At 43.0% G+C, this 21,196-nt stretch overlaps 1 protein-coding gene and 1 long non-coding RNA gene across 9 annotated transcripts in view; one reads left to right on the forward strand and one right to left on the reverse strand.

Annotated features, from left to right (window-relative positions):
- KIF1B (kinesin family member 1B) overlaps positions 1-21,196 on the forward strand; it is an 85,941-nt gene that overhangs the window by 52,786 nt on the left and 11,959 nt on the right. For 5 of the 8 annotated variants that reach the window (XM_027657993.1, XM_027657995.1, XM_027657996.1 and 2 more), the window contains 14 exons: positions 109-287; positions 1,247-1,384; positions 2,100-2,348; positions 7,630-7,748; positions 9,438-9,523; positions 9,640-9,769; positions 10,113-10,272; positions 10,856-10,946; positions 11,471-11,589; positions 12,454-12,509; positions 15,175-15,283; positions 15,977-16,043; positions 16,973-17,057; positions 17,311-17,416. In XM_027657993.1, coding sequence (XP_027513794.1) covers positions 109-287; positions 1,247-1,384; positions 2,100-2,348; positions 7,630-7,748; positions 9,438-9,523; positions 9,640-9,769; positions 10,113-10,272; positions 10,856-10,946; positions 11,471-11,589; positions 12,454-12,509; positions 15,175-15,283; positions 15,977-16,043; positions 16,973-17,057; positions 17,311-17,416 — 1,694 coding nt within the window. The remainder of the gene's footprint in view (positions 1-108; positions 288-1,246; positions 1,385-2,099; positions 2,349-7,629; positions 7,749-9,437; positions 9,524-9,639; positions 9,770-10,112; positions 10,273-10,855; positions 10,947-11,470; positions 11,590-12,453; positions 12,510-15,174; positions 15,284-15,976; positions 16,044-16,972; positions 17,058-17,310; positions 17,417-21,196) is intronic. The other 3 variants (XM_027657999.1, XM_027658000.1, XM_027658001.1) reach the window with 1 other exon arrangement.
- Positions 5,589-7,616, reverse strand: LOC113954086. The gene is made up of 3 exons (XR_003530101.1): positions 7,357-7,616; positions 5,780-6,087; positions 5,589-5,674 (listed from the first exon to the last, which is right to left on the reverse strand). It is a non-coding gene; the product is annotated as an uncharacterized LOC113954086 (long non-coding RNA).

The following is a 21,196-nucleotide window of genomic DNA, read 5'->3' on the forward strand; positions in this document are numbered from 1 at the left end:
GATTTGGACCAAGGGTTGGACTCAATGATCTCGGAGGTCTTTTCCAACCCAATCGATTCTCTGATTCTATGATTCTCAGGACTGAAGTGATGTTTCTTTTCCATCCAGGTGCAGTTTCAGTTTGTCCTGCTCACAGACACCCTCTACTCCCCTCTGCCTCCGGAGCTGCTGCCCACGGAGCTGGAGAAGACCCGGGACAACCGGCCTTTCCCTCGGACCGTGGTGGCTGTGGAAGTCCAGGATCTGAAGAATGGAGCAACACATTACTGGTCCTTAGAAAAACTCAAGTATGTAAACACTACTGGGCAAAAAAAATTCCTTATGTCCAAGGAACTTGGCTGAAAAATTTCCCCCCTTGCCTTTCCTTCTCCATTGTTCTTATCTTTCCTCTGTATCCTCCCAAATGCCAACTTTCTATGTCTTAAATACCAGCTTTCTAGATTCTTTAAATGAGAGCACTTGTTCTCCAGCATCTCACCTGACCTTCACATTTAATTTCTGTAATTTGAGGTTAGATTTTATTTTTTAAATCTAATAAGGCTCATCACAGCTCTTCTCTCTGCATTAATTCTTTTTTTTACAGTCCTTTCACTGCAATAATACCCTTGCCACCTGCTTTATAAAACCTGGTAGTTAAGGGCATAATTTATAATAAAAAGCTCAAATGAAGAAGATTCTGTTTCTGTGGAAGCTACACAAATTCTGACTAATCTGAATTATTTCCAACACATGTAAATGACATTTGTCTTTTCCCTGTTCTCTAAATACTGACTGAAGAACTTTTTCCTACTAATAACTTCCAGACAAAGGGTCTTGCAGTGTGAAACACTTGTTCTCTTCGATTAAATAAATAAATAGATAAATGAAAAAAAGTCTGCAGTGGAATCCAGTCACTTTTGAATCAAAATGCCAACATTTCTGAAGTGGAACGCAAAGAGCTGCCGAAATTACTCAGCAACGTGGTTGGTTGCAAAACAAAAAAGGAAGCAAAAAATCTGCCAGAATTAGATGCAAAAGAATAGTTAGATTGGGTTGAAATCCATGATTTTTGTGAGCTCTGCAGTGACCTTGCCTACAAGTTTTTTCCCCGAATCCGTAACACCTCGGAGCATCAGTGCAGCACCCAAACTTAGGGTGCAGCCTCTGAGTTTGGTTCAGGCGAAGTCAGTGTTACCTCACTTGGTGTTCCCTGCTCGTTCTGCTCCTCTCTCTCCTCAGTTTTTCACTGCTGCTTTCCCGTGTGCAGGCAGAGGTTGGACCTGATGCGGGAGATGTACGACAGGGCTGGGGAGATGGCCTCCAACAGCCAGGACGAGGGCGAGAGCACCATGACGGGCAGCGACCCCTTCTACGACCGCTTCCACTGGTTCAAACTTGTCGGGAGGTACGTTCCACACCCTCACTGCTGCTGCACTGCCCACTCCTGGGGGAACCCTGGCTCGAGATGTGGTTATGAACTGTGTGGCCTCTGTGTCACTCGTGTGTTTTGTCCTGCAGGGATTTCTCAGAGGCTTAAAATGCAGTGGAGAGTAGAAAATGCTCTCTGGAGTGTTGCCAGTTCTGGTGTGAACTGGTGGATTCTGATTGGAGTGAACCCGTAGTAAGTTACAAGTTTATTTAAAACAATGTAGCCAGCTAAATTCTATCCAAACTCGCTGGAGCAGAGCTGTGAGAATGTGAAGAACATGGGAAAAGTGGCCCAGGGTCTTACTGACATATGTGGTTGTAATAGTTTGGTCATTCCCTAGGGAAGCATCTGATGGGATTCTTTGATATTTCCTGATGTTGGCTGCACCTTTGCAATATTTTGATTTGTGGAAATGCTGTGTTGGCAATAAGAGTTGTAGCTCTTTTAAATGGATGTGCTCTCAAGATCCTTATGTTGACATTCCTTTTCCATTTGCTTCCTGCTCCGTTCAAGGACACTCTTTCCCCCGACTTTGTTGGCGAATCCCTCCCCTCGCGTTCCGTGGCGGTGCAGGTGGTTTGAAGCCTTTGCTTGTTGTTCAGGTGGTCTCTGTGCTGATGGCAACAAACAGCTGTTAAATGAACATTCTTCTTTCCCCTGGCCCCGGTCGGTGTCCGTTGGCTGGTTCCAGCTCCCCCATATTCCATGGCTGCGTGAACGAGCGCCTTGCCGACCGCACGCCCTCCCCCACTTTCTCCACGGCCGACTCCGACATCACTGAACTGGCTGATGAGCAGCAGGATGAGATGGAGGACTTTGATGATGAGGCCTTTGTGGATGACACTGGCTCCGACGTGGGAACTGAGGAGGGATCAGACCTCTTCAATGATGGGCGCGACCCGTTTTACGACCGATCCCCCTGGTTCATTTTAGTGGGAAGGTTGGTGAGGTTCCTCTGAGAATGGCCAAAAGGGACCAGCTCTTGCTGCAGACTGCAATGGCTTTGCCTTGTGCTACACAGAATATCTGTCAGTCTAGCCAAAATACCCATGAATTGGAATGGCCAGAGAATGAGTGTAGTCCAACATGATGTTTTAAGTTCCCATGTCATGTCATTAAGTTCCCATCTCATAAGTTTTAAATTCCCATATAGACCTAAATAATAATTGAGAAAATAACCCTTAGATGCAACAATGTGAGTAAATCTATTTCTAGAGAACTATTGCAATGTAGGGTGACTGGGTTTGCTTCTGTGCAGGATTTAAACATCATTCAGAGAGTTCTCTACTCAGCCATCACAGGATCACTGGGATAGAATTGTAGGATGGCATTTCCTCATGTAGAAGAGAACCTGAGTATGGTGGAAAGTCTTTAAGTCCAGTCCAATAAATCCATTTTTTTTTGAAAACCCATTTAACATCCTCTGCGTATGAAGAGAAAAGGTGGCATGAGGAGAAAGAAGAATGGTCCTTTCTGGATGAGGAAAAGGGTATTCTCTGAGATGATTTGGCTTCTCAGATTATGTTTGACTCTGTAGCCAGTATTACCTAGTGAAAGGTCATCATCACTGCAATTTGCTGGCTGGGAGTGTTTATCAGCACTTTCCCAAGGCACTGTGCTTGAATTTCTGAAGCAGGTTTGCCAGTCTAAAAACAATGAGGGCATTATCAGACCTCAGTCTGTGGTGTAGACCCTCAGGACAGCAAGCTGCATTAAAAAAATGTAGTACTTTGCCCTGTTTCTTCATTAATAGTCTTGCTAAAACATGTTTCTCAAGAAACAGAAATATTTTTATTTAGTGGCTTGGCTCCTCTCTCTGCTGCTTCCCACTCCCCCAATGATGCTTTTGTGCTTCCTTGCTTCCCCTGTGAGCCAAAATCCTGGTTAAAGCAGGGAGAGGGGGGTGTTTGCCACAGGTGTGGTACAAAAAAAGGGCTCCATGGCCAGTGGAAGGGAGGAACAAAGGAGGAGGGACCAGAGCTTGGCTTTGTCCTTCTCTGTGCCTGTGGGCAGGAAAGACTCCATGGACAGAAAGGTGCAGTTGCCTCAAGTGCAGGAAACTTGACTGCATTATTTGTGAAAAGGAGGGATTGAGTTTGCTGGTCTTGATCAAGCTTTTAGATCAGTGTAGCTGTGTTGCCAAACCTCAGACTTCATCTGGAGTGGGGCTTGGAACATCCTGGATCTAGTTTTTGAAACAAAAATTGCTAAAGTTGCCAGAAGTTGCATTAATCCTGTGTGACCTCTGAATTTGTGCCCTTATGTGCAATGCCTGATAACGTGGTTTATAAGATGTAATTCTTTCAGGTTAATCTGATTCAGGTTGGGAGTCAGTTTGGGAAAAGCCATGTGAGCTGTTTGGGGGTGGCTGTCAGCTCATTAAAGCCCAGGGCTGCTCCCTGCCCCTGCCTTGGCATCCGCAGCCTGTGCTCCTGGAGCTCCTTCAGAGCTCGGGAAAGAGTTGGGCTATTCATCCTCATTTCACAAGCTCCTCAGGAAGCACAACACAAGCTGAGCAAATACAGTGTAAAATGAGAACGGTTGTGCTTCCTGGCAGTGGCACAAGTTGCTTCCCATTCCCTGTTTTACAGGGAATTCTGAGCTCTGTCTCCATGGACAGACGCACGGAGCTGCAGCAGTTTTGGGTGGGAGCTGCACAAACTGAGCTGGGAGTTGTACTGAAGAATGGAGCTGAGTTTGGATTATCTGGGTAGAGAGCTGAGGGACTTTTTCCCAGTTATTGGTTTCTATTCTATTTCTGTTCCTGTTCTTCTGTTGTGCCCATTCTGTCAGCAGAAAGCTGCTTTTAGACTGTCCAGCACCACTGAATAGGAACTATTTTGAGTCCTCAGTGTCTTCCAGTGTGAGAATTCTACTTTTGAACAGTGACTTGCAAGGACCAGGGGTGCGTTCATCCACACAAATCTTGTCCTGAGCACAAGGTTCAGTTTATAACAAACCCCAAATTCCAGCTGTTTACTGGACCATATGCTGTAGAATGTCTAGGACAAGTAAAATGATTTTTAGTATTTTTGGGGGTTTCATCAGCAATGACAAGTGCAGGTCATGAAAGAGAGGAGAAGTGGATCATGTAGTTACTCGACTCCTTGGCCATCACAGTTATTTTTTTTTCCTCTCTCTGTGCTATGACTGTCTTTTATTTGTAACTTCTAAAGAAAAGGAAAAAAAGAGCTGGTCCCTTTAGCCATCTCTTCTGGCATGCTGGGCTGTCTTTAAGGCTGATTCTATTTATGGTGTGACATATCAAGCATTTGCTCTGTTTTTAAGGGAGGTGGGAGAGGACTGTGGGGTATTTCATTTAAACCTTGACGTGTTTATTTTAAAAATATCCGCCATCATTCTGAGTTCTGTTGTTTTTGTTTTGGTTCTTTTAAAAAAATCGTGTTTGTTCAATTTAATTTCTAGTTCTGTTGTGAGTATGCCATTCTACCTCACCAATCTTTCTGCTAATCCAGCTCCCCTCTTTCAGTCTGCTGGGCTAAGGTGCAGGGGGACACTTAGGGGATGTTTGGGGAGTGGGAATCCTCCTGGATGAGGGAAGAGGAGGAGGAGAACCTTAAGATTTCGTGCCCTCCTGACCTGCAGCAGATGGGATGGCACTGGGAGCAGTGCTGCTGCAGGACCCAGCTCTGGTTTGGTCCAGCCCATGTGCAGTTGCTCTCCCTCCCACAGAAGAGATCCAGAATTTTCACCAACAAACAGGAAGCTTAAAACTTCTTGCATTATGTGCTTTTCTTTGTCCAAGTCAAAATGACTCCGATGAACCGAGTGACTGGATGGAGGGAAGTTTAGGAAGAGGAGAAATAGCTTGTTTTTCCTTGGGATGGTCACGTTGTAGTTGTTACTCCAGCTGAGTGCTTTGGCTGTCACATGTTGAGCAGCAGCTTCAGAACTTTTACCATGCAAATAAACAGGTATTTTTGTTTTTCATGCAGGGAATGCTTTCACTTTCCATTAGTTTTGGTTTGAGGTGGGAAGGCTTCTGTGCTGCCTGACTCTTGGAGTTAGTGAGACTCCCTTTCACTGGGCACATCAGTGCAAGGCTCTTCAGATTCCTTCCTGTTGGGAAATGTCTGTTCTCCCTGGCTTGAAATGTGGTTTTCAAACAGGGTGTGTTTTTTGTGTTCAGCAATTAACCACACCCCTTCCTGAACTCCATCCCTGAGCCAGTCCAAGTCAGCAATTCCAACTGTTACAATTGGAGTCATCTGCTTTCTCAGATGAGCATCACCTGAAATTTCAAAGCTGGAAATGAAAATGATATCTTTAAGAAAAAAAAAAAATTAAACTTCTCATTTTACTACTTTAAATTTAGTCTCTTCTGCCTTCCCCTGCTTTATCAGTGCTTACCTCACTTTGGAGCAGACTGAAAAGGAATTAAATCCTAATCTTAGTGAAGTGTTACGTTGCAGTTGTTTTTTGTTGTTGTTGTATGGTTTTCTTCATTTTTTTTGTTTTGCTACTTTTGTAGCCTTATTAATCATTCTCTTCTCTATTGCATTTTGTCATGACTTTGGTTTTTAGTAGCATTATTTCTGTGTCTTCGGTTCACAACTGACACCTCTTTGACCACCTTGTCATTCCAAGAGAATTAATTCATCCTGGCACGTGAACGTTCCCAAGGAGCAGCACTTCCCTTTGGTCATGCAGGACTTGTCCTGGGAATGTTAAACAATAACAGTTACAAATTAGAGGAATTAATTAAATACAATGCTAAAGACTAATAAAAAGAACTGCAAGAAGGGAATTAGTTGAACAGATTACTGATGCTTAGTATAATTTAACGTGCATAAGTTGATTAAAATTACATAATTAGTCACTTTAAATTTCATGACTGGTAAAAGTATTGGTTAAACTTTTGTGCATCTCAGTACTTTTCTGAACTCTGAAACAGGTCACTTAATGAATAAATTAGGGCTTTCATTTCCCCTTGTTGAGAGCTGTTCTTTACCTGCCTTGTTGGGCTTGTCAACACTTAATGTTTTGCTCAGACCAATCCCACTGAAGTGTGACACTTCAAAAACTTCTGCAACTCATTGCAGGAACATAAAATAACTTAGTTAAAGAAGTTAGTCTGACTTTTAATTAAAATCTATACAATTAAACTGGTTAACTTATTGTTCCAAAAGAGACCCTGCTTGTATATAACTTTAAAAGTTAGTGACTGGCAGGATCATCCACTTGTGGGCCTAAATGCTGCTTTTCCTTTTGTAGACTGGAATTCCTGAGTGGTTGCTCCAGAGTACTGCTGTGGTGTTTTGGTCTTTGTTTTGCTTTGTTTTTTTAAAGAAATAAATATAATGCTCCTAAAGAGGTTTAGATTTGAAGACTGACAGTCTTCCACTGTGTGCACACTCAGTGACTCTTCCAAGAAACCTGAGTGCTGACTTATGGTTTGTTGGGGGATTCTGATTATTCTGCATACAGTGTTACCAGAGGAATATAGAAGAGAGAAAACATTGTCAGTCTGGTTTTAAAAGAGGGGTTTTATATGTTCAGTAAAAATCTGAGGCTGTTTGAGTAGATCAATTCCCTTTTAATTTATCACTTCAAACTACCTCAGGGGAAAATTCTTTATAATACAATATACAGTATATATATAATAGAATATATAATACATATACATACATATATGTGCATACAATATATAATACAATACATAATACATATACATATATGTATGTATAATATATAATACAATATACAGTACCTATATAATACAATACATGACATATTCATACATACATGTATGTATAACATAATACAATATACAGTGCATATATAATACAATACATAATACATATTCATACACATATGTACATATAATATATAATACAACATGCAATTCTTTATAATCAGTAGTTCTCTAGTAGATTCTACCATCTTGTTAACAGCTCCATTCACAACTGTGGTGCATCTCCAATTACCTTCCATACAGCCATCATCTAGAATTGTGTCCTCCATATGTTTGTAGCTCATTAATGTGAGCCCTGTGTCTTCAGTGAGCATTTTGAGCTCAATTTAGAGCATTTTGTGGCTGCCCTTGGCCCTGTGTGGGCAGGATGGACCCAGGACCTCCTGCAGCTCTGAGAGATGGAGTGTCTGGAGATTTGAGTGGCCCAGTAGCCAACTGAACTCTGCAGCCTGGTTTTGTGCATCATTGCCTAATGCTGGTTGTGTTTTCCTTCCTCCCTTCCCAGAGCATTTGTGTACCTGAGCAACCTGCTGTACCCGGTGCCCCTGATCCACAGAGTGGCTGTTGTGAGTGAGAAGGGAGAGGTCCGAGGGTTCCTGCGTGTGGCAGTTCAGGCCATTGCAGGTGAGACACTCTGAGAGCTCCCCGGGGCAGCTCCTGCCACTGGGAACTGCTGCAGCTTCAAAAACCAACCAAACAAATCAAACCTTCTGTACTCCAACTGGATTTGCGTGTTGCAGAGAACACTCGCTCTCTGTTGTTAACTCGCTTTTGAATTGATGTCATTTGTTATGTCATCATATGGACCAAACTCAAATAAATGTTGAAATAATGCTGCTGATCAGATTGTGAAGGGATGGGGTTGGCCACTAAAGTTCGTACCTGGCAACTACTGCAACACTGTTTTTTAGGACAGTGAAAGGGCTAACTAGGTTCAGTGAGATGAAAACTAAAAATAAACCAAAGATTCTTCTTTCCTGCACCCTGTGTAAATAGTGGACAAGGGTACTGGAAGTTTGATAGTTGTGGTGACTGACAGCAAAGTCAAATGTACCAAATTTTTGCTGTGCTCCAACTGTCCTCTTAAATAACTCTCTGAAATGTGCTTCTCCAGTGTCTGACAAGAGCAGGTGAAGAAGTTGCTGAAATTACAGTTTTCAGCACGGTATAAACAGAAACCAGCAGCAGTTTTCCCCTTCATTGCCTCTCTAAAAGTGTTGAGACTTAGAAACTGCTTTAACACACTGCTTAATTCCCAGTTTTCCATAGGGGAAGGTGGATATCTGGGGTGATAAGTGCCCTTGGATGTGTGCTGGAGATGAGCTGCAGCTCACTAGGGAGTTGCTGATATTTTACACTTGTTCAGTGGGAGGTGGGCTTAGCTGGTGGTCAGCCATGCCTGACCCATGCTGGGCAGAGCACACATCCTTCCCAGAATTTGTCCTTTCCAGCAGTGGCCGACTGCCAGCAATTCTTTCTTGTTTAGGAAGGGTAACCCTGGAAGCTTCACTCTCCATGGGAACCTGTAATGAAATCTCACACTGAAGATGTATAAGAATCACTCTGGCAGGGATTAAAGCAAGTGACTTAAAATCTGTTTTAATGTGCTCAAAAGACTCATTTCTAGTTTGGTTTGGTCTCCTTAGAATTGACTGAACATTTCCAAATAAAAACTTTATTTATCCATCCAAATAAATAGAATACACCATGGCTAATAGAAATTAAACGGGGGACATCTCTTGAAAAAGGACCATGGCATTATTTGGTCCCTAAGCAAAGCTTTGGAACACATTCAGAATCTTGGGATTTCTCCCACAAACATGGCTTTAGTGTGGAAGAAATCCCTGGCATTTAACCAGGCCCTGTTGTTGTTGCTCTCCATGAAGAGGAGGAGGTTAAATGGGCAGCCTGTGTGCACAGATCTGCCTTTCAGACTTCCAGCATGTACCGGGGGAGCTTTGCTGGTGTCACTGCTGAGCTCAGGGCTGCAAGAGTTGAGGTGGCAGTTCAGATCGGGGTTAATTTACCTCAGTATCATAACCAGAAGTAAATAAATAATCAAAATGAGTACTAAAGTTGGCTTGCATTTAAAATTCTCTGAAGTATATTCATAATGAAACTTCATAACTTGTCTTGTGGTTTGCCCACGCTGGAGTTGATGATGGGTAGATTTCTGACATGATTTTTTCCATCACTGACTCCAACCTGTCATTTTTTTGCTCCCTGGACTGGTTTCCATTGTAATGAGAATTCCCATTTCAGTGACTCTGCTCCCCATCACTTATTTATCTTTTTTTCCCCTGGTTTTTTTAGCTGATGAAGAAGCCCCAGATTATGGATCTGGTATCCGACAGTCTGGAACAGCTAAAATTTCCTTTGACAATGAGTACTTTGATAAGGTAAGAAGTCTTAGAATTGAGTGTAGTAGCTTGTGCTTATAAATAAAGAATCTGTTGTAGGGAAAGAAGGAGAAACTGCAGGAGTTTGTTACAAGCCAATTCATTTGATTTTTCAGAGTGATTTTTCTTCAGTTGCAATGACTCGGTCTGGGCTGTCACTGGAAGAATTAAGAATTGTGGAAGGGCAAGGACAGAATTCAGAGGTTACCACTCCTCCAGAGGAGATCAACAGAATGAATGAGCTGGGTAAGCAAGAAATATGTGGTAGTTTTGGAGAACTTAAGGGAAATCTGGGACACTTTGAGTCAGTGACAGAAAGGGGATTCGAGTGTCCTTTGTAAATATGATAGTTGGGGAGAGGTGAAACCTGTGGGTTGCATGGAGAGGTTCTGGAGTCATTCATTTGAAGAACTGTGCTGAAAAACACAGCACAGGTGTTTGGATCTTTTGATTATCAGTAAATTATTAGGGTTCAAAAGAAAAAAAAATGTGATGGGACTAAACTGTTTCTGAAGGAATAATTTAAGAAAAGAGAGGAGGAGAGAAAAAAAAAAAGTGATTTCACATGGGTTGTTTGTGTGTCCCTAAGACTTGAAGTCGGCCACTTTGGATGGGAAGATGACTCTGGAAGGATTCACTGAGGAGATTGGGGACCACCTGAAGCTGGGCAGTGTGTTCACCTTCCGGGTGACAGTGCTCCAGGCCAGTGGGATCCTGCCCGAATATGCAGACATTTTCTGCCAGTTCAAGTAAGAATTTGTCCTTATTTACATCAGGCAATTAATGGTTTGATAGAGCGAAGAACAGTGGGCAGTGGAGGGTCTGAGCTTTTCACAGCAGAGAAAAACCTTGTGAGTTACTGGAATCCCTGCTCCCTGCTTTGTGTTAGCAGGTGTTAAGGAATAAAGTTGTGCAGAAAGGAATTAGGAATCAAAGTGGACTCTTAAATTAGTAGTTTAGAGATATCTTAAGGTTTTAAGCATAATTGAATACTAGATGGTATCTAAGCTCAGTTGGAATGAAAGCTGCCTGAGCCTTGAGTAAATCAGTAGCTCAACAGTGCAAATGTTTTTTGGCTTCTGTTCTTAAAAAGAGAATAAAAAATGGGAATAATAAAAACATTAAACATATACAGGAACTGTGGTTCTACAAGACTAGGGTATTCCTGGCTTTAGGCCATCACTCAGCTCCCTGTAAAGTTCCAGCAAAATAAATTTATTGTAGGATTTCAAGGTTTCCTTTCAGTGTTGGGTTCGGAGCACAGCAATCTTCATTAAACCATTCTGTGGTTGTTGATTTTTTGTTTGATTTTACTTTTTTTTTTTCCAAAAGCTTTCTGCACCGGCACGATGAAGCTTTCTCAACAGAACCCCTCAAAAACAACGGCCGAGGGACTCCCCTGGGGTTCTACCACGTTCAGAATGTGAGTAAAGCTTTGCATGAGGGGTGACTGTGGAGCTGTGTGTCTCTCCTTCAAGGCAAGGGGAATTATTTAGGGCAGACAGTAAGAGGAGTGATCAGGTGGATGATATAATCCCCGATGGGAAACAAAATACAGAATGATTCTGTGGGGCAGATTTAACTCTTCATTTTCACCTCTGCTTCCTGCCATTGAAATCTCTGTTTCCTTTCCAGGATGTGCAATGAGAACAGTCTGGAGTTCAGGAAATAAAACATATGTATGAATAGCAGTGCCCATGATCTCAGATGAACTGAATATACCTATTTTTATGAACTGTGTAATCCTTTGGTTATGTGCAGCCTCCTCTTCTCCCATTTGAAATGCCTGATGCTGGGGCTTTCATTTTCTCTTCTTCATCATCAGAGAGTAGAATTAATGCCTAAACCAAAAAGGAATGCAGGTGCTTTTATTGTGAGGGACACTAAGTGCTATGAGCAATACTTCCTTTTTGAATGTTTCATTTTCTTCCCTCCTTTGCCTCCCAGATCGCTGTGGAAGTGACGGAATCGTTCGTGGAGTACATCAAAACAAAGCCCATTGTCTTTGAGGTCTTCGGGCATTACCAGCAGCATCCCCTCCACCTGCAAGGACAGGACCTCAACAGGTAGTGGTCAGTGTTCTGGCACAAAGGCAGTTTGGGATCATGCTCAGGTTAGCTCTGCAGTTTTCCATGCTCCTGAAATTATACAGCCACACCCTGACAAGCAGAATTCCTGATGGAGGTAAGAGTGAGTGAGAGAGACCCAGTGTGGTAATGGATGGAATTGTTCTACCATCTCAAACACTGTTCTGCCAATCCATCTGCATCCACCACCATTCCTGGTGGTGGAATATTGTACTGGGAGCCTCAGCCATGATCTGTGAGCTCTGGGAAAACCTTCACAGTGCTCCAAGGTCATTGTTCCCTCAGGGCAAGTGGCCTTTTGCATAAGGGTAGGATGACAAAAGGAGGGATGAGACTGGGGGAAAACAAAAGGTTCTCAACCCTTTGACATGTTACTGCCAAAGTTGCCAAGCATTTGAATTTTTGGGGGTAGGGAAAGGACCCCTGTTCATCCTTGTCTTCAGAGCTTAAGGGAGGAGCCTGTTGAAGAGGATGATTTTTAGAGGAAATGCCAGCCAAGGCTTGTTCCTTTTCTTAAAGTTATTTTGGGAAATGCTTGTTACCTCTCGAACTTTTCAGTGCAGAACGGAGGTAGAGCTGTTGGAGGTTGTAATTCTTTTATTTATTATTTTTACTGACATCTAGGATTGGTGAAGTTAGAACAGAAAAAGGACATAGGTTAGTGGGCTGAGTCCACTTCTTTTCCTGGCACGTGGTACTTACCTGTCTTCAGAGAATTGTGAGCATGATTTTAGAGACTAAAATGAGTGTATATATACAAAAATGCAGGTGTGTACGTTTAAATAAAACATATTTTTCATGTTAACTGCCTCTGTACTGATAACTCTTTTCATTTCTCTGTAGCCCTCCACAGCCTTCCCGAAGATTCTTTCCTCCCCCCATGCCACTGTCAAAGCCAGGTGAGCACAGCTCTTTGTCCATCACAGGTCTGCTCCTGAAAGTGGAGGTTGTAGTGTATTCCTGAGGTATCCAGGACATGGAGAAATGTAATGGACTGAGTGTTGGAAAGGGCACTGAATCTTTGATGGTTCTCTCCCTTTTTATGTGTTTTGTTTTTATTTCTCTGCAACCTTCTCTGCAGGAAGTGCTGCTGGGTTTGTTGAAGGGTAGAATTCCATTGCTGAGGTGTTGACCATATTCCATGAGATCTGGCTATGGCTCTTCCTGTGCTTACTGAGCACCTGACTGCAAATTTGCTTGTTCATTAACCACTTCATCTTTTGCTCTCTCCCATTGTCCCGTAGCGAGTCAGTGTTGTTGAACTGATCCTTGTTTCCTTTGCCTAACTGCATTAATGCTGAACTCTGAACTCTGGCATGATTTTTTTTCCCCCATTTCACCTTTTAATTTCCTCCTCCTTTGTGTTTCTCTCACCTGCATATTTCTACCATTTTTTTTTTTTTTCTGTGTGTGTGTGTGTGTGTTCCATTCCCTCTGCAGACCATGAGAGGAAAATTGAGTTGATTAGGTATCTAATGTCTGGCTATGTGAACGTGCATGTGCTGAACACGCTCTCCGAGCATGCCAACGTTCTGGCCTCCTCTGCTGTGGCTGCTTTCCAGGATGGAGCTGACCAGCTGCCACCTTTTCTCTTTCTGCCTGTTCCCAGTTGTCAGAGTGAGCGGGCTCCTAAACGAGATGGTTAGTAGCCAACCTTGATCTCTGGTAGATGTAGAAGTAGTTCCAAAATGTGCTTCAAAATTCCTTTTTTTTTTCCCCTTTATCATGTAGTATTCTTAGGACTAGAAGCTGCCATGGTTGTGGTCATGGAAGGATGATGCTGTGCTGAAGTTTAGGGCTATTTTAGAGAGAACCATGTAGACATTTTAGACAGAACCATATAGACAGCCTATAGGCTCCAGTGTGCTGGGAGTCACAGATTTTTCTGTGGCACTGCATCTATTCCCTGAAACTTCCTGGACCTCTGATTTTTACTGTGTTTTGCATATAGTTTTGTGATCCTGGGATGAGAGATGCAAATGAAAACACAGCCAGCTGGAGAGGAAACAGTCTGCTGTGTTCTATACAAGTTTCCTTTTTGCTCATCTTCCTTTTCTGCCACTAACACTGCTATTCCTCACTTCCACTGTGTTCTGTTTTATTAAAATCAAAAAATGGCATGCTGGCTATTAATTGTGCCAGAGCAAGTCTGTGAGACTGTCTAGAACCAGCTTTCATGTTTGGTTAAACGTGTCTCTCTGTTGTTTTTCCTCTTATGTGCTTTTGAGTTTCTCTGCTTATCAATGAACTGGGGTGACCTGGGTGTTGGATGTTCCTCCTGCTGCCAGCAGGGCTGAGTTCAGTTGTGATGAGTTCATGAAACGATGGGTACAACAGGGTTACTACCCTGAGTAATGTGTGAGAAGAGTAAATGCTGAGCCTCACTCTTGCTGCCTCACAGGATGGAGCTGTGCTGTGAATAACTGATACTTGTAAGATCTGTCCCTCTGAGGGAGCTGCTGTTTTACCCAGAAAATACACAGAATTTAAGAGACCCCACAGGCACACCTGGAAGGACCTTTTCTTAACTGGGGACTGTTATGCCCTTCCAGTGCTTGGGAAATTTAATCCTGGGGGATGTTGAAGGATACACAGAGGTGTGAAGGGGGGAGAGCCCAAAGAACACCTGAGCAAGGGAAGAATGGGGCTTGAGAGGCTAGAAGGGGGAATGATTACTTGACTTAATAAAAACAGCAAGGTTAGCATGTGAAAGGAGAAAAAATGGAAAATCAATTGCAGGGTTACAAAAATCCCTGTCAGACTGCACAGGAACTGAGCTTTTTAAAATGTTCCCATTTCCAAATATGTAATGAGTGAACAGATAAGAGAAGTCAAGTAATGATAACTAAAAGGTGTGATGTGAGTGTGTGAGAGGGAGTATCAGGATATTTTCAGAATTTCAGTTATCCCATTACTTTTTTTAACATGGTTTATCCCTACATTTGTATGAAAGGAATTAGAGAGGATCTGGCCAGTAATAATCACTAATACCAAGAGATAAGGAGCTCAGAAACATACTTTGGCAGGATTAAGGCTCTGGAATAAGTCTTGTTCAGCCCTTTTACATATACAATATCTTATCCAAGTGGTGCAGGAGTCTGGCAGTTTGTGGCATCAAGAAGTGAAGACTGAAGTTTTAAATTCTGTATTTCTCCTCTTACATGGGGAATGAGAAATGTACTTTCTGAATGAGTAATGCTGCAGATGAGCAGACCCAAGCAATTCTAAACCACAAACTGTGATGCACATTTGAGGAATCTTCTTTTCTGTGGATCTAGAGAGGCTGTGCATTTTTCCAAGCCCTTTGGATACACTTTTGTTTCATTATTTAACCTTTTTTGTTTTATTCCAGTAACCTAGATTTAAAAAAAAAAACAAACACTTTGAGAAATAACAATTGCTGCAAGCACCATCATTTTCATGGGGAAATCTCTGCTCTGCATATGTACATAGAATATGTAGGATCACTGAAATGGCACATTCCCGTGAACCCTGAGCAAGATTTACTTGTTCAGTCTTTGTAAACTATTGTTTTTCCTTCTTTCTCTTTTTTCTGCCTTGAAGTGCCAGCTACAAAGCTGAACACCATGAGCAAACCCAGCTTGGGCCAGAGTGTGAGCAAATACGACCTCCTGGTGTGGTTTGAGATCAGTGAACTGGAGCCAACAGGGGAGTAAGTTCTGTGTTAATATTTTATGCTTCAAGAGCAGTGGTTTATGGGAGTTTTGGGGTTTTTTTTCCCCTTTGTTCTGTTCAGACGAGGTTCATTTTTAGGAGTTGTCTTTGGGTGGGGTCCTGGCTGGTTTGTAGTGATGGGATGTAACTACTGCTGGCATTAGTTGTCCCTGTTGGAAAGGAGGAAAGACACAGAAAAACATCCTTTCACTCCCTTGGAAAGGACTTAAAAGATAGAATGACATTCCTTCACACTTGAAGTGATCCTTCCACTGAGAACTCCATGCACACCAACTGAACAGGCACTAGGAAAACTTACCTTGTGTGGGCCATGAGTTTCAATCCTTTGGGTCACCAGAGACTTTATGGTCCAGAAGTCATCCAGGAGGTCCTGTTTTATGTTCATCTCTGATACAAAGAAGGTTTTCCCCTGGTAGGTCTTTAGGTTCTTTATTCCACAGAGTTTTCCAGAAATACTGGAAGTACAATATACAGTATTTCTGTATTTCTCTGATCCTGTAGTGCCATGAGGAGCCCTGAGCAGTCTGAGAGTAGGAGCCATAAGTAGTCTGAGAGTAGGTAGAAAGAAACACTCTTTGTCTTCAGATATCCTATGGAGAGGTAACTGTTGGCAGCAGAAGTTGCTGTGCTGGTCCATCTTTCCTCCTGTTGATTCCACTGTCTCCCACAGGTACATCCCTGCCATTGTGGATCACACCGGGGGCCTGCCCTGTCAGGGGACCTTCCTGCTCCACCAGGTACTGATGAAAGCTGTGGAACAGCAAATTGCATCTCTGCAGGGGGGGACAGAATGCTGCTGAGTGGGTTTGGCATCTTTCCTGCCCTCCTTTCCCAGCCAGCTGTGCCATGAGAGCTGCAGGGTCAGGCAGCCCTCAGTCTGTGCTCAGTCTGGTGGCTTGGGGCTACGAGGGGATTATGTTTGGCCCCCAGGATATTGCTGTTCCTGTTGCTTATCAGTGTGAGTCCCACTCAGGAAAGATGAAAGCCTTTTAGAAAGCAGGAACCTTTGGGACCAGGTTTGTGCCCTCAGTGTTCTCCAGCATCTCTGCCAAGGGCACAGAAGGATCACGTGGACTCAGCTCTGTGTCACTGCCTGTGACTCTACTCTACAAAATGACCATGTCTCAGTGCATTTCAAATGCCTCTTATAATCCTTCATAACAGTTTGTCTTTAGCTGGATTCTAAAGATAATCCTAGTTAAATATGGTCTCTAGGTTTAAAGTTGTGCTTTTTCTACTCTCAAATGCTCAGGTCCTTTTCATGGAGTTTACCTGTGACTTCCGTTGCCTCTCGTTCTTAAAATAATAGGAACAGTTCTGATAACTTAGGAATAATGGTCATATTCCAATAATTCCCTTGGAAGAAAAAAGTTACTTAGTCCTGGATTTACCAGTGTCCTCATCACTATTTTTGAGAGCACAACAACAATTTCAGGGCTATTTTAGGTTAAAAATCTGTCTCTGTGGAGTGAGGAGCGGGAATTAATTAATTTCTGTTACATATGAGAATATAACATCCCCTTGAGGTTAAGTTTAGGGTCCTGAAACACAGAGATGTTTGTTCAGTTACAGACCAGTTTAAATGATCTTATTTGCTTTACTATTGCAAAACAGATGTGTGAGTGTGTGAATGCTTCACCAGTGTTTTCGTTTTGAACTCTCCCAGGGAATCCAACGGAGAATCACAGTCACCATTATCCATGAGAAGGGCAGTGAGTTGCACTGGAAAGATGTGAGGGAGCTGGTTGTTGGTGAGTAAATTCTTGTCACATCTTGCTCTGTAAGGAAGAAAAACTGTTAGTGGCAATTTCTCTTTGTATCAGATTCTGTCATTTTTACGAGCATTGCCTGTGAGGGGAGGATTTCGAAAAAGATCTTGAGGAAAAACTCCAGTTTTGCAGCTTCCTCTTGTTAATCACATGGTCTGAAATGGTATTTGGGAAAACAAATTCCTTTCATGTTGCAGGTTGAGTTTTAATTGATTCCTCCTCCTCCCCATTTCAGGGCGTATAAGAAATAAAGCAGAGGTAGATGAGGCTGCTGTGGATGCCATTCTGTCTTTGAATATTATCTCTGCAAAATACCTGAAGTCCTCTCACAGCTCCAACAGGTAAGTGAATAAAGTGAGCATTTGACCTCTGAGGTGTTGGCAGGGTGTTTGGGAAGTTGGGAATGTGGCTAATTATTAAATGTAGAATTCCATGGGCACAGGGCAGGCATATGGAGAATGAACATCACCATAACTTCTTGCTACTGCTGAAATCTGTTGATCTACCTGAAGGATTCATTGATTACTTTCTGAATTACTTTCTATGTGTAAGAACCCTAAAAGGAGGATGGAAAGGAACAGTTTAAGGGAGTCTCAGGATTTATCCCAGAACTTTTAAACTGACATAAAGGTTTGGTGCTAGAATACAGCACTGAAGTACAGGGACAATTTTAGGAGCTATATTTATAAATGTGGACATACCTATATCTTCCCTGGAACAAGCATGTGACAATTGAAGCGAGAGCCACGCTTTGTAAATTCATATTTTGCAGATTTCTACGGATGTATCATGAACTGACTCCTGTCCCCTGTCCCTTCAGTCTCTGGGCAGCAGCAGGGCCCTGGCTCAGGGGTTTCTGGCTCTGTGTGTCCCTCATTAGGGTGCATTTGCTATAAAGCTCAGACTCCACATTGTTCTGCTTCAGTGTCTGCAACAAAGGGCAGCGAGGCAGAGTGTGGGATTGGGCACAGCCTCTCCCTTCTGACATCAGCCCAGTCACTTCACCACTCCCTGGCTCTGCTCAGCTGTGCAAAGCAGGAATATCTCTGGAATGGAGCTCTGAATGAGTGTTTCCAGAGGGGAGGGGAATTTGGGGGCCCATCTCTGCTGCAGCTGCTGGATGCTGGAGTCGGGATCCTCCAAGGCACTGAAATGGCTTCTTCCTTCTCAGTTAGAGGCCTGGACTTTGATGGACCACTGCAGCATTAAAGGTGGATCTGGGATGCTGCTCCTGCCCATGGAATATCTCTGCCACCTGGTGTCTGTCAAGGCAGACAGGGGCTTCAGCAGTTCCTTTCTGTCTCCCACTGCGAAGTGGATATTTTAGTGTATCTGAATTAATGGATCAGTATAACTGGAACACTGAGAGGCTGTTGCTGGTTTCCAGTCTGGATACTATTGCCTTTGCAGTTGGAAAGCCCTGTGCTTTGTGTTCTCCAGCAGTTTCAATAAATTCCTGTATAGCTCCATAGTTCCCTATAAGGTGGGTCACTCAGGTGAAGGATGAGTGTGAGTTGACCATCTCTTCCCAAAATGCCAAGGTTTAAGTGATGGGATGAGTACATGGCAGTGGTGGAGTGGGACTGAGGCCCTGGTGAGGGACATGTCTTCTGTTTGCTCATTGTCTGCAGACTGTTTTCTGCTTCCTGTGGGGTTTTTTTGCTTTGTTTTGTTTTTTAAGTCCACATGTTCTGTTCCTCTCAGCTGTTGCTTTTCTGTTCTGCTTTTGGCTGCACTAACTGAAGCTCTTTCTATGTTTTTACAGGCTCTTTCTTGATAAGGATATGCCTAGGTATTTTCTGTTTGCTTCCTTTGTGCATAAAGATTCTTGAAAATAGAATGCTTTATGTCCTGGTTGTATTGCTGCCACCTCCCCCTTAGCTTTTATGGAATTCCATTAGCACACCTCTTAGCTCTTCCAGAACTGGTATTCTTCCCCCTCCTCCTTTGTGTCAGGGGTTATTCAGGTACAGTTCACTGGGGGACTTGTGAAGGGGAACTTTCCTTCACATGCAAGAGAACTTCCTTCCGTCAGTCTTCCTGATTCTCTAAATGTGCCATCAAATATAGCCCCTATTTGTAGTCCTTGCTATTTTCTTCCTTTGTTCTGTATCAAAGAACTAAATTTGGAACTTCTCACTGTCTCAGACCCTGTAATGTGTTTGAAGTACCAAGCCAAGGACTGAATGATGAGGTTACTTGAAATTCCAGCTCCGAATTGCACCGAACAAAAAGCAGAGGCTGCCATGTGAGGGCCATTCAGCCTCTGTTCTGGGGCTGGATTTGCATCTGAAATTTAACCATGTGGCTGCTGCCCCTTAATTTACCAGCTGGCAGAGGAGCTGCTCAGACTGGATTCCTGTTTCCCTTTCCAGGTGGGATCACAGGCACAGGATTCCAGGCACGATGGCAGTGCAGGCGGGGGCAGTTTGCACTCTGCTTTCTGTGCTCTGCCTCTTTGTCTTCAATGCTCTCAATTCACCACCTTTCACTAATACTAAAATCCACTTAAGAGTCAGTTCTAACTACACATTTAACCTGTTTCTCCTGTTTTCTGTGCTTTGCTTGTTCTGTGCTCCCTTTTGCTCCTTGTGCTGTTGGCTCTGCTGAAAGGAGTTTGCTCACGTCTGGTTTTTGTCTCCCTGTGTAACTGTTGGAGCACATTCTGGTTTGGACAGGCAAGGCTGTGGATAAGGAACTTCCTGGCTGGACAAAACCCACGACAAAAACTGTCTCAAAGCTGTACTTGGCTTCAGCTTGGTGTTTGTCCAAAGCCCCTGGTTTTGCTGAAGGTGGTGGTGGGAGTTCTACATTGATGAACACTTATCCTGTGTTCTCTCCCAGGATGAGAAATCACTTTTGGCAAATGGTGCAGAGCTGGTGCAGGGGCTCCATACACTGGTTTTCCCATGTGTAGAGAACCAGGTTTTACTACTTTCCCACCCTGACAGTAGATCTGAAGCTTGCTTAAAGTTTAAAAAATTGCTGTCTTAACTAAGTCACAATAAAAGCTTAAAACATAAGGATTCAACACAGATGTGTAAAGGGTTAGAGGACAGCCTGTGCTGTTTGCCTAATCTAGCTCAAGTGAGGATTATTACTTTACAGTGCTTTTAAAGTTACCAATTACTTGGCCTTTAGGATATGTTGCTCTGTACCATTTTTAACAGAAACAAGATGTTTAGAAGTAATTTCCTAAGTATGCTACTTCAAATGCAAACAGTATTTAGCAGTGTTCTCACTTGAGTGCACAGTTGATGGTGTCTCTAGCTTGGAATTGTGTAATTGGTATCAGGAAAAGGGGATTCTTGGGAGCGCTATTTGAGGTCAGAACTCTCTGTTTCTGATGTCTGCTCTTAGGTTGTTTCATGTTTCTTTTTGGTTTGCTTTGTGTTTTGTTATTTCTTCTATCCCCACCCTGCTTTTTGTCCTTTGTCTTTAGTTGCATTTTCTGTTTTTCTGAGTTGGCCTTGGGCATTAGCACAGAAGCTTCTTAGAGACAAAACTTTTCTTGCTTTTAGTACCACATTGTTTGGACTCAGTGGGATGAAAAACCTCAAAAACAAGGGGATTCGGAAGGGAAATACTATAGAGGTGATGGAGAATTAATACCTTTTGTTTGTTTTGCCAGTGTGGAAAGGCATGCTGAACTCCTGGATAAGGGTATAGCTCTTCTTTCCAAAGGGACCTGCCTGAAATCAGTCTCTGCCTGTGAGAAAGGAGAAAGCTCATTTCCCTAAGCCCCTGCTAGAGAGGAGAGAGATCTGGTGATTTAGCTGTGCTGTGTCTGATGCTCTCTCACTTCTTACTTGAACAGAAGAACTTTCCTGATTGCTGGGGTAGAGCTTGGGAGCCTTCAGCTCCTTTCTCTCCATGTACCAAACCAAGGAAACTTCTGTCAGAAGTTTGTGTTAAGCTGCAAGTTTTTCCTTGAAGCCATTAGAGCACAGAAAGAAATATTTATCACTTGAATATAGGACTGAACCCATCTATCAGTCACCCTGATTTGCTGTCAGAAGCTGCTGGTTTTGTAAGACCAAGTATTAGAAGGATCTCTTCTGTTGCTGTTAGTCCTAAAATATGGTGTAGGATGACAGTTGGTTATAAAAAAGGATCTTCCC

This window comes from Corapipo altera, unplaced genomic scaffold (genome assembly GCF_003945725.1).
Source record: "Corapipo altera isolate COAL_440 unplaced genomic scaffold, ASM394572v1 301, whole genome shotgun sequence".
Classification (NCBI taxonomy): Eukaryota; Metazoa; Chordata; class Aves; order Passeriformes; family Pipridae; genus Corapipo; species Corapipo altera.